The 12,468-nt window shown below is 48.1% G+C and overlaps 2 protein-coding genes across 5 annotated transcripts in view; both read left to right on the forward strand.

Moving 5' to 3' along the window:
- The window catches only part of mapre3 (microtubule associated protein RP/EB family member 3), a 48,000-nt gene extending 42,766 nt beyond the window's left edge, over positions 1 to 5,234 (forward strand). For all 3 annotated transcript variants that reach the window (XM_008121743.3, XM_008121745.3, XM_062968986.1), the window contains exons 5-7: positions 341 to 492; positions 3,104 to 3,256; positions 4,092 to 5,234. In XM_008121743.3, coding sequence (XP_008119950.1) covers positions 341 to 492; positions 3,104 to 3,256; positions 4,092 to 4,160 — 374 coding nt within the window. In that variant the 3' untranslated portion in view covers positions 4,161 to 5,234. The remainder of the gene's footprint in view (positions 1 to 340; positions 493 to 3,103; positions 3,257 to 4,091) is intronic.
- Positions 5,235 to 9,485: 4,251 nt separating this feature from the next.
- Positions 9,486 to 12,468, forward strand: part of tmem214 (transmembrane protein 214) — a 28,388-nt gene continuing 25,405 nt past the window's right edge. The window contains exon 1 of one of the 2 annotated variants that reach the window (XR_010002306.1): positions 9,486 to 9,671. Coding sequence is in view for 1 of the 2 variants with exons in the window: in XM_003228178.4 (XP_003228226.3) it covers positions 9,548 to 9,671 (124 nt within the window). In the remaining variant the exon portion in view is untranslated. The remainder of the gene's footprint in view (positions 9,672 to 12,468) is intronic. The other variant, XM_003228178.4, reaches the window with a different exon arrangement.

Genomic DNA, 12,468 nt, shown 5'->3' on the forward strand with positions numbered 1-12,468 from the left:
GTGGAGATACCAACAATCATGGCTCCCTTCCCTGCATGTAGCTTGACGCTGCCTGCTTGTGCGGAGGGAAGGCCCGTGGGGCTGAACACTTAGCTCTCGGTGCCTGCAGGAGTGGGGCAGAGGCACCGCTGGTTCCCGTTGGGCACACCGGGGCCCTGAATATGGCTGGCATCCATCCCGTCTGCGTCCCACGTGGCTGGTCTCTCTCCTCTCTGCCCCATGTTTGCAGAACTGTAACCTGGGTGCCTCAGACTCTCATGGTGGTTGGTTAACAAGAGGACCCAAAGTAACTTCTCCCTCTCTCTTTCTCTTTCTCTCTCTCTCTGGCTTCTCCCTAAAGTTCCACAGAGAACTTCCCCCACAGGCCCCAAGAACTTGCAGAACCAGGCCCGAATGAACATTGCCCCCAGCAATATTGCGCGGAAAAACCCTTCCTTGGCCCGGAACGGGGGCAGCGAAGCGGATGCCCAGATCCTGGAACTCAACCAACAGGTGCGTCGGGGAGGGGAAGGAAGGGGAGGGAGCCTGGGCAAAGACAAGGCATCTTCTGGAGGAGAGCCTGGTGCTCCCTCGGTCACCTCGGTTGCACACACAGAAGTGGGCCCAGTTTGGAAGTAGGCTCCCCTCTGCTACAAACTTGTTTTTGCTGGTGGTGATAGTGGTGGTGGAGACAATGATGACTAGGAGGCTGTTTTGGAATGAGGTGTCTCTGGCAAGAGCTGGCATAGGAGGGAGGTCCTTTATTCCTGCTTCGTGATGCTCATAGGCAGGTGCCCAGACCATGGTTGGGTGAACAAGAGCATCTTTAAGTAGGTTGCTGTTTTGTGTATCTGCAAGGAACATGGAGATAGTAGCATTCCTGTGGAGCAGGGCCAGCTTAGGGAGAGGGAAAGAACCTGAGGCCCATCTGGAACCATGGAGTTCCCTCTGCCTTTCCCCTTAATATTAATATAATATTATTATTTTATTATGACACAGCAAACAAGATAGACATGCTGGATTTCGTATCACAAAACCACAAGTCAAACACTTCCCAAGCGTCTAGGACTGTGTGATGTATTTTCGGATGATGCGCGCAGATCCCAGTCGGGTGGCCTTTTGCAGTTGGCAGATCGTGATTTTGTCAATGCCTATTGTTTCCAAATGCCGGCTGAGATCTTTTGTCACGGCACCCAATGTGCCCATCACCACCGGGACCACCTGCACTGGTTTCTGCAAAGCCAGTGGGACTGAGGGGAAGCCATCCTTACAGGGACTAAGAAGAAGAAGCCACGCCTTTAGATTTTGTAGGTTGAGAGAGGTTCAAGTCTTGGGTGAAAGGGAGGGATTGGAAAAGGTGAAAGAAAGAGAGGAAGAAAGACTTCTGGAACCCTTTCTCAAGGGTTTCCCAACCCTTTTTTGACCAGGGCCCACTTTGATCAAGGACCACTCTCCAACATTAGTACCGAAAAGGCTATGAATCTGTTTTTGGTCAACTTTAGATTCAGTTGTGGGGGCCCTGGTGGCACAGTGTGTTAAAGCGCTGAGCTGCTGAACTTGCGGACCAAAAGGTCCCAGGTTCAAATCCCGGGAGCGGAATGAGCACCCGCTGTTAGCCCCAGCTCCTGCCAACCTTGCAGTTCGAAAACATGCCAATGTGAGTAGATCAATAGGTACCACTCCGGCGGGAAGGTAACGGTGCTCCATGCAGTTATGCCAGCCACATGACCTGGAGGTGTCTATGGACAACACCGGCTCTTCGGCTTAGAAATGGAGATGAGCACCAACCCCCAGAGTTGGTCACGACTGGACTTAACTTCAGGGGAAAACCTTTACCTTTACCTTTAGATTCAGTTGGGTTATCTGGGGTGCTGATTTAGAAAACTGCTTTGGATAGATCACATCAGCTTTGATTTCTGATACAGAACATATGTCATCCAGTAGTCGCCATCAGATAGCCATATTTTATAATCTACAGTTGGTGTGGTCTATCCAATGCAATGGTCAGCTCTGCAGAAAGGAGTGGAAATAAAATAAAATAAATAAAGAAGAAGGGGTTCACGGACCAGATTTTGGTTCTCGCGGCCCACAGGTTGGGAACTACTGCTCAAGCAAAATAATCTCATAGCTGTGTTGTTGAAGGCTTTCATGGCCGGGATCACAGGGTTGTTGTATGTCTTTCGGGCTGTGTGGCCATGTTCCAGAAGTATTCTCTCCTGACGTTTCGCCCACATCTATGGCAGGCATCCTCAGAGATTGTGAGGCATGGATAAACTAGGCAAAGATGGTAAAATATATATCTGTGGAGAGTCCATGGTGTGACAAGAGTCCTTTGTCAGTTGGAAGCCAGCGATAATGTTTCAGTTAATCACCCTAATTAGCATCGGAAAGGTTTGTCTCTTGCCTGCGAACCAGAAATCAGCCATAGCAGAGCACTTCATGAACCAATCTGGACACAGTATATTATTTGAGAACACATAAATGCTTGACCACATCAACAACTATCACGTCAGACGACACAGAGAAGCCATTGAAATCCACAAGTATGTGGACAACTTCAACAGAAAGGAGGAAACAATGAAAATGAACAAAATCTGGCTACCAGTATTAAAAAACTCAAAAATCAGAACAGTAGATGGGAAGCAACACTCTGAGGGCAGAGGAGCCCCAAGGATGGCTAATGACTTTGAACAAAGGATGCCCCCCAGGCAAGAGACGAACCTTTCCAATGCTAATTAGGGTGATTAACTGAAACATTAACGCTGGCTTCCAACTGACAAAGGACTCTTGTCACACCCTGGACTCTCCACAGATATATATATATATATATATATATATATATATATATATATATATATATATTACCTTCCTTGCCTAGTTTATCGATGACTCACAACCTCTGAGGATGCCTGCCATAGATGTGGGCGAAACGTCAGGAGAGAATACTTCTGGAACGTGGCCACACAGCCCGAAAGACATACAACAACCCTCCAATCTCATAGCTTGTTCTCTGCCACGTGTCCAGAAAGCTCCCAAGTGCCGGGGCCAGCCCGGGACTGGCCTGGCGGGGCCTGTGGAGAGAGGCCTTCCTTTCTCAACCCTCCTCTTTTTCCTGGCGAGGCAGTTGATGGATCTGAAGTTGACGGTGGACGGCCTGGAGAAGGAGCGCGACTTCTACTTCAGCAAATTGCGGGACATTGAGCTGATTTGTCAGGAGCACGAGAGCGAGAGCAGCCCCATTGTCGCAGGCATCATTGGCATTCTGTACGCCACAGAGGTCAGTGCCAGGGCGGGAGGGAGGGAGGGGGGGGGGGAGAAGGCCAGGTCAAGAGGGGGCACCTGCCTCGGTGGCCACTGCTGGAAGGAACAGTGGCTCCCTCTCTTGACTTCTAACTAAAAGATGGTCCCCTAGGCCCCATGCTGTCCTTGGGTTTGGGTGGGTGGAGAGGGTCCCTCAAGGTTGCTTTTGTCAGAGTATTTGCAGTGCAGCAGTAGTTGGATGGGAGCAGTGGAACGCAGAACGAAGAGACCTTGATAAAACTATTTACAAAGTTTTACTGTATGCAGCAATAATCAACACAAGGAGATTCCACCTGAACATCAGGAAGAACTTCCTCACTGTGAGGGCTGTTCAACAGTGGAACTCTCTGCCCCGGAGTGTGGTGGAGGCTCCTTCTTTGAAGGCTTTTAAGCAGAGGCTGGATGGCCATCTGTCGGGGGTGCTTTGAATGCGATTTCCTGCTTCTTAGCGGGGGGTTGGACTAGATGGCCCATGAGGTCTCTTCCAACTCTACTATTCTATGATTCTATGATTCTACAAACAGACTTGCAGACAACAGACGAACACAGGACTGCTCTGTTCTCCAACAGAACTTTAAGCAGACAGAACTCAACTGAACTGATGCAATCGTTATGCACAAACACTTGTGTCTGGATATTCCCTAGTTCCAGCCACACATCAAGGTCATCATAGCTTCTTGGCAATTAACTCTTTCCACATTATGGTACAATCTGGATGATGCAGTCAGTTACAATAGAAGCATGGCACAAATTGCATTTAAACACTATCAGTACACAAATCCCACATTAACAGCTTTCCCGTGTCCCTGCAGGAAGGCTTTGCCCCCCCAGAGGATGACGAGCTGGACGAGCCCCACCCGGAAGACCAGGATGAGTACTAGCTGCATGCGTCCGTGCGTGCGCCTGTCGCTCGCTGTCCCGCCATGAGAGAGACCGCCCCCACGCTCCTCACTGACCATGGACATTTACGGTTTCGCATTGTACAGCCTCGTCCTGCACAGTCACACATTATAACAGGTTTCTACCGACACGAGAGGCCCAGGTGATCTCTGTCCATTTGCAAGCCCCACGGGGAACCCCTCCACCCCCAGCCCCTGTGGTCCATAGGCATCCGTAGAGGGAGGTGATCCGCACTGTAAATAGGCCTGTGGGGGCAGGGGGGGTCCGAAGGCCTGGTCCGATGCCCCAGTCTCCCCCCCCCCCTTCGCCCCATCCCATCCCACCCCATCTCCCTTATTTATTGATTTCAGTTGTCTTGGGTGTGAGCGCTCCCAATTGCTTGTATTATATGGAGAGACAAATGCGTTGTATATTTTTCCGTACTGGATTTCACTAGCACTTTGCCTGTTGTGTTCATGCTGAGCCGGGCCAAGCGCCGCCGCCCCTCCTTGCTGCATCCGACCCATGGGCTACGGGGTTCAAGCCCAGCACTGGAAGCCAGCTCAGCGGGTGGCCGCAAGGAGGGGCGCTTGGGGGAGGGAGGGAGGGAGAAGAGTTAGACTTGGAGTATTTATTTATTGCTGGGGTGGATGGGGCCAGGGATGCTGCTGCTCCTGCTGCTGAGAATGTGGCTTCCCAGCTGCTTTTATCCAACAACATATCAAGCAGACTGGAGGGGAAGGGAGGGCACTGGACAGAAGGGCGCCTGGCTCCGCCTGGGGCTTGGGCTCAGGGTGTCTGGCCGCTTGGGAGAGAAGGGCGATGACGGCGCCCAGGAACGCTCTGCCCCTCCCTCACAGCCATCCCTTTTGAGTTGAACCATCTCTGTTTTGAGTTGCACCTGCGGGTCCCAACGAGGTTTCGTTCCATGCAGTTTTGACAAAAGAGCCACACAGACTCTGACTTGGCCCCGATTCCCTGTTTGCATTGCTTGTTCGATCACAGACACCGGTGTGCAGAGCCTGCATCTGTGTTGCGTTTTATTTTAAATAAACTCGTGTGGTTAAAAACTAAAAGCCTTGTCCTGTGCCGTCTGTGGTGGGGAGTCCGAGCTTCCGTCCTGGAATTTTTGGGGGGGGGGGGGGGGTAGACGGAAGTCCTGCCCCCAAAGAGCACTGCTGCTCAGTTGGTAGCTGCAATCCATTGAGGTCCAGGTGGCCTTGTGATTCTCTTCCCTACCTTTTAAGATGGTTACCTGCCTTGGAGCAGCTGAGAGACCGGCCCAAGCAAAAGCAACTTCCTGCAGCCTTCAGAGACTGTAGGTTTTTCCTTGCTGCTGCTCAGTTGCATAGTCGTTTTCGACTCTTGGTGACCTGATGGACCAGTCCAGGCCAGAGCTCTCTGTTGGCCTTCACCGTCCCCAGTTCCTTCAAGGTCAAGCCAGTCCCTTCAAGGATACCGTCCATCCATCTCACCCGTGGTCGGCCTCTCTTCCTTTTTCCTTCCATTTTCCCCAGCATCGTGATCTTTTCCAAGCTTTCCTGTCTTCTCATGATGTGGCCAAAATACTTCAGCTTTGCCTCTAATATCCTTCCCTCCAGTGAGCAGCCACTGGGCATGATTTCCTGGAGGATGGACTGGTTGGGTCTTCTTGCCAAGGTCCAAGGCACTCTCAGGATGTTCCTCCATCGCCGCAGTTCAAAAGCCTCTCTCTTCCTTCGCTCAGCCTTCCTTATGGTCCAGCTCTCACATCCATAGGTCACTATGGGGAAGACCATGGCTTTCACTATGCGGACCTTCGTGGCCAGTGTGATGTCTCTGCTCTTCACTATTTGGTCAAGGTTGGCCATTGCTCTCCTTCCAAGAAGGAAACATCTGATTTCCTGGCTGTAGGAATCTTCACTCTTAGAAATACAAAGTCTGTCACTGCCTCCACGTTTTCTCCCTCTATTTGCCAGTTATCAATAGGTGTAGTTGCCACGATCTTGGTTTCCTTGACATTTAACTTCAACCCAGCGTTTGCACTTTCTTCTTTCTTTCCCCTTGGTGATAAGGCTCCTCAGCTCTTCCTCACTTTCGGCCATCAGAGTGGTATTTATTTATTTATTTACAGTATTTATATTCCACCCTTCTCACCCCGAAGGGGACTCAGGGCGAATCACATTACACATATAGGCAAACATTCAATGCCTTGACATAGAACAAAGACAAGACAAATGCAGGCTCCGAGCTGGCCTCGAACTCATGACCTCTTGGTCAGAGTGATTGGTCTCAGCTGGCTGCTCACCAGCTTGCGCCACAGCCCGGGTATCATCTGCATACCTAAGGTTGTTAATGTTTCTTCCAGAAATTTTAACTCCGGCCTTGGATTCCTCAAGCCCTTCACACAGCTGGGCTTTGGCCAGGAGAGCAGCCTCCTCTGCTTGCGAGCGATGCCGCCCGTTGATGGGTGGGTTTGTGCATCTCTGTGGGGATCTGCCATTGACCCTGGTATAAAAGGAAAATGCAGGGTTCCGCCCTGGGCCCGGTTCTGTCCAACATCTTTATTAATGAGTTAGATGGAGGGTTAGGAGGCATGATCATCACGTTTGCAGACAGGACCAAATGGGGAGGGAGAACCAAGACTCCAGAAGACAGGAGCAGAATTCAAAACCATCTTAACAAATTAGAGAGATGATTAGACAAAACTAACACAATGAAGTTCAACAGGGACAAATGCAAGAGACTCCACTTAGGCAGAAAAAACGAAATGCAAAAGTACAGAATGAGGTACAATGCCTGGCTCGACAGCAGGACGTGTGGAAAAGATATTGGAGTCCTTGTGGGGAGGAAGGGGAACAGGAGCCAGGAATGTCATGCGTTGGCTAAAAAAGCCAATGGGATTTTGGCCGCATCGATAGGAGTCAGGTGTCTAGATGTTTAAAAGCAATGCAGTGCTTTTGGGTTGGAAAGATTGGCCGTTGACAAGAAACGTTGCCCAGGGGACACCCGTCTGGATTTACTTAGTCTTCGAGGACTGCAACCTCTCACAGAAGTGAACAACGTTGAAATCCTATCTGTGGAACTGGATAGTTGCACCGTATCATCACTCTATAAACCACCTGGGGTTGATTTCTATTTTACGCCCCCAGCCAATTGCCACAATCATGAAGCCCATTTTGTTGTGGGAGATTTCAGTAGCCATAGCTGTGTCTGGGGCTATGATGAAGATGATAGAAATGGCGAAGCAGCTCTAACGTGAGCCGACAATAGTAGAATGAGCCTTCTTCATGACAGTAAATTACCACCATCTTTCAATAGCAGCCGATATTCAATATATTTCAATAGCAACCCTGATCTGATTTTTGTAAATGAATAATCCAGAACGTTGGATAAGCGAGTGTTGGATAAGTGAGACTCTGCTGTAGTTGTTTATGATTCCTTTATTTTATTGCTTTTAAACTTATTTATTATGCAATGCTTTTGACATGAAATCTATATATATAAAAGAGTGATGGCATCACGGTGACCCACAAAACAACAAAATTACAGGCCCCCCAACCTCGAAATTTGATGACACAACCCATCATCCACGCCTCTAGGTTGATACAACAAAAAGAAAAGAAAAATAAACTCCTAATTAGAGAGAGAGGAATAATTGCTTTTATCCAATTGCTGCCAGTTAGAAGGCTAAGCTCCTCCAACTTGGTCTCCTAGCAACCCAATAAAAAAAATAAAAAACACTAAAAAAATTAATACAATAAAATACTATAATAACAGAAAATAACTAAAAATAATACAAGAAAATAATAAAATATAATAAAAATATAACTTACAATAAAATTAATATAAAAATGCAAATAACGTCAAATAAAAATTACACAACAATTTTTAACCAATACCACCACCACTTTGCCACAGCAACGCGTGGCCGGGCACAGCTAGTAAATAAATAAAGTGTCTAGATCCAGGGAAGTCCTGCTCCCCCTCTATTCTATTCCGCCTTGGTCAGACCACTTTACCTGGAATCACATTGTGTCCCATTCTGGGCACTGCCATTGAAGGGAGATGTTGATGTCAGCCTGATGAAAAGTACAGTTTCCCTTTGCGAATTGGCTGCTATGCAGTGGGCAGCGGAACAACTGATAGGCAAATGGAAACCACCCATTACGTTCAGCATCAAATATTCGTATCGATCCGAATCTAATGCACACCTTAATTTACAAAGCCCCCTGAAACAAAAAACAAAAAAACCACCCGTATTTACTGCTGAATGTAATGTGTAACAGCAAAAAGTGCACTCTTTGTAATATGTCCATTAGTGTTGATGACGGCTTAGGCATCCTTCATTGTAAACAACTGTGTTAGAGCACCAAAACCTCCAGCAATGGAAAAGCAAACCTTGGATGCATATATGCTGCAGAATGAAAAGCACTGTAATTGCCTTGGTTCAATACCATGGAGCCCTGGGAGCTTTAGTTTGACAAGGCCTTGAGCCTTCTCCACCAAAGGATGCATATTCCTCACCAAACCACAAATCCCAGGACTCGCCAAACCACAAATCCCAGGACTCGCCAAACCACAAATCCCAGGACTCACCAAACCACAAATCCCAGGACTCGCCAAACCACAAATCCCAGGACTCACCAAACCACAAATCCCAGGACTCTCCAAACTACAAATCCCAGGACTCGCCAAACCACAAATCCCAGGACTCGCCAAACCACAAATCCCAGGACTCTCCAAACCACAAATCCCAGGACTCTCCAAACCACAAATCCCAGGACTCACCAAACTACAAATCCCAGGACTCACCAAACTACAAATCCCAGGACTCACCAAACTACAAATCCCAGGACTCACCAAACCACAAATCCCAGGACTCACCAAACTACAAATCCCAGGACTCACCAAACTACAAATCCCGGGACTCGCCAAACTACAAATCCCAGCATTGAGCCAGGCACCCATCCTACACTGTCAATGCACAAGGGAAATAACCTCCATCCCATTGTTTTGGACTTCATCTCCCAGAATCCTTCACCATCGGGCTTTCTGGAAGTTGAAGTCCAAGAAGAGGAAAATAAACTAAGGAAGCCTGGAGGGTCAAAGTTGTTTACTCTGCGTTCATGACAGCTCTCGAAGAACCGCCTCCCTTTTCGTAGCCCACGCCGGAAGCGGAAGAGAGGAGTCACGAGGCGGGCTCAAGCTGGGACGTGGCGCTGTGTGTTGGTACAGAAGGGAGCCGCTCCGCCAATCAGCTTCGTCCTCTAGGTTGCGGCGGACCAATGGGGAAGGAGGGGCGTGGCTCCCCGTGGCACCGCCTTCTTTCTCCTCGCGCGTGCGCATGCGCAGAGAGACCCGTCCTCCTTTTCCTGACAGGAGGCTCCTGAGGCGGAGAGTGGCGGCGATGTCGACGCCGCGCTGGGAAGTGGTGGGGAAGCCCGGCCGGAAAGCGACCGCCAACGCGGGCCCCGCGGGTCGGAAGGCGCTGGGCGAGGCCAACGGGGGACAACGAGCGGCGCCCGCCTCGCGTGAGTGCACCACTCGACCACCGCCTTCACCGGAAGTGTAGGCCTTGGGGGGGGGGGGACACCTGGCGGGAGGGCCGAAATTTGCCCAGGCCTTGTCTGCACTGCGGGGTTTAATGCAGTTTGAAACCGCTTTAACTGCCGTGGCTCCATGCTGTGGTATCCCGGGAGTTGTAGTTCTGCCCTCTTGACATACATTGTAATACAGTAGAGTCTCGCTTATCCAACGTAAACGGGCCGGCAGAAGCTTGGATAAGCGAATATGTTGGATAATAAGGAGGAATTAAGGAAAAGCCTATTAAACATCAAGTTAGGTTATGATTTTACAAATTAAGCTCCAAAACATCATGTTATACAACAAATTTGACCGAAAAAGTCGTTCAATACGCAGCAATGTTATGTTGTAATTACTTTATTTATTTATTATTTATTTATTTGCAGTCTTTATATTCCGCCCTTCTCACCCCGAAGGGTACTCAGGGCGGATCACATTACACATATAAGGCAAACATTCAGTGCCTTGACATAGAACAAAGTCAAATGCAGGCTCCAAGCTGGCCTCGAACTCATGACCTCTTGGTCAAAGTGACAAGGCCTTGAGCCTTCTCCACCAAAGGATGCATATTCCTCACCAAACTACAAATCCCAGGACTCACCAAACCACAAATCCCAGGACTCGCCAAACTACAAATCCCAGGACTCACCAAACTACAAATCCCAGGATTCACCAAACTACAAATCCCAGGACTCACCAAACTACAAATCCCAGGACTCGCCAAACTACAAATCCCAGGATTCGCCAAACTACAAATCCCAGGACTCACCAAACCACAAATCCCAGGACTCGCCAAACCACAAATCCCAGGACTCACCAAACCACAAATCCCAGGACTCGCCAAACCACAAATCCCAGGACTCTCCAAACTACAAATCCCAGGACTCACCAAACTACAAATCCCAGGACTCGCCAAACTACAAATCCCAGGACTCGCCAAACTACAAATCCCAGGACTCGCCAAACCACAAATCCCAGGACTCGCCAAACCACAAATCCCAGGACTCGCCAAACTACAAATCCCAGGACTCGCCAAACTACAAATCCCAGGACTCACCAAACTACAAATCCCAGGACTCGCCAAACCACACCAGCTGCTCACCAGCTTGTGCCACGAATTTAGCACCAAAATATCACGATATATTGAAAAATTTGACTACAAAAATGCGTTGGATAATCCAGAACGTTGGCTAAGCGAGTCTTGGATAAGTGAGACTCTACTGTGTCATGATATTTTGGTGCTAAATTCATAAATACAGTAATTACGGCATAATATTACTGCGTATTGAACTACATTTTCTGTCAAATTTGTTGTATAACATGATGTTTTGGTACTTAATTTGTAAAATCATAACCTAATTTGATGTTTAATAGGCTTTTAATCTCTCCTTATTATCCAACATATTCGCTTATCCAAGGTTCTGCCAGCCCATTGGATAAGTGAGACTCTACTGTACTTCCCTCCTAGGATTCCATAGCCTTGGTTTCACAGTGGTCATGTAGTCCAACCCTTTCTTACCACACACCATCCAAGCCTTCCTGACAGATGGCCATCCAGCCTCTGTTTTATAAAACTCCAGGGAAGGAGACTTAACTGTTTTTTACCTGGAAGTTCCCGGTGCTGGAACTCTCTCCCCAGGGAGATCAGACTAGACCCCACCCTGTTCACATTCCATAAAGACTTGTAAATATCTTGTCAAAGGCTTTCATGGCCAGAATCACAGGGTTGTTGTGTGTTTTCTGGGCTATATGGCCATATTCTAGAAGTATTTTCTCCTGACCTTTTGCCCACATCTATGGCAGGCATCCTTAGAGGTTGTGAGGATGCCTGCCATAAATATGGGCGAAATGTTAGGAGATAATACTTCTAGAACATGGCCATACAGCCTGGAAAACACACAACAAGACTTGAAAACATGGATGTTTCAATGTGCCTTTGATTAACAGATCAGCTCACAACCATCACTGTCCAGTCCTAATTTATTGTTCCGGCTTTATGGGAGACCCCTTTTCCCATGATAATAACTCTTCCAGGAGTTAATTTCTCTTCCGAGGGGTAGAGTTCTCTCTCTTTTTGTGGTCTCAGCCTTGTTTTTAACAGTCATTTGTAAGTCAAATGTTGCAATATACACTCCTTGCACTTTGGCCCAGTTCGCTCTCGTTTTAATCCTTGTTCAGTTTTAAATTGTTTACTTTTAAATGTGTTTTTATTTGGTTTTAATTCTGTTTGTGGATGACTGTTTTATGTATATATTTTTTGTATTATTGTGATTATCCGGGCTTAGCCCCATGTTAGCTGTCCCAAGGCGGGATATAAAAATAAAATAATAATTATTATTACTGTATTAGTAACTCAGGGACAGCCTGTATCCAATTTATAAGATAATAGCAAACATTTCCTGGTTTTTAGTCATTACTTGTTACGTTCGCGCAACACACCTACACAGTGCAGCCAAAACACGAAAGTGTTGCAACACTGTTTGGAAAACTGTGCCCTACCCTTTGGGAACCACAATTCCCTCCATCCATCTGGAGAAACACCCCGCAACTCACAGGTTCTCCAGCCAGGGTCATGGAGCCAAGTACAAAGGGCAGGTGGATGTTCGGAGAGGAAGTGCCTGGGAGAAGGGGCAGGAAAGCCAGGTTTAAATATCTGAAAGGTTGTCCTATTGAGGAGGAAGGGGCCAGGTTTTTTTCTGCTGCTCTGGAGACTTGGACACAATGGAGACAGGGATTCAAAGTGCA

Source organism: Anolis carolinensis, chromosome 1 (assembly GCF_035594765.1).
Source record: "Anolis carolinensis isolate JA03-04 chromosome 1, rAnoCar3.1.pri, whole genome shotgun sequence".
Lineage (NCBI taxonomy): Eukaryota > Metazoa > Chordata > Lepidosauria > Squamata > Dactyloidae > Anolis > Anolis carolinensis.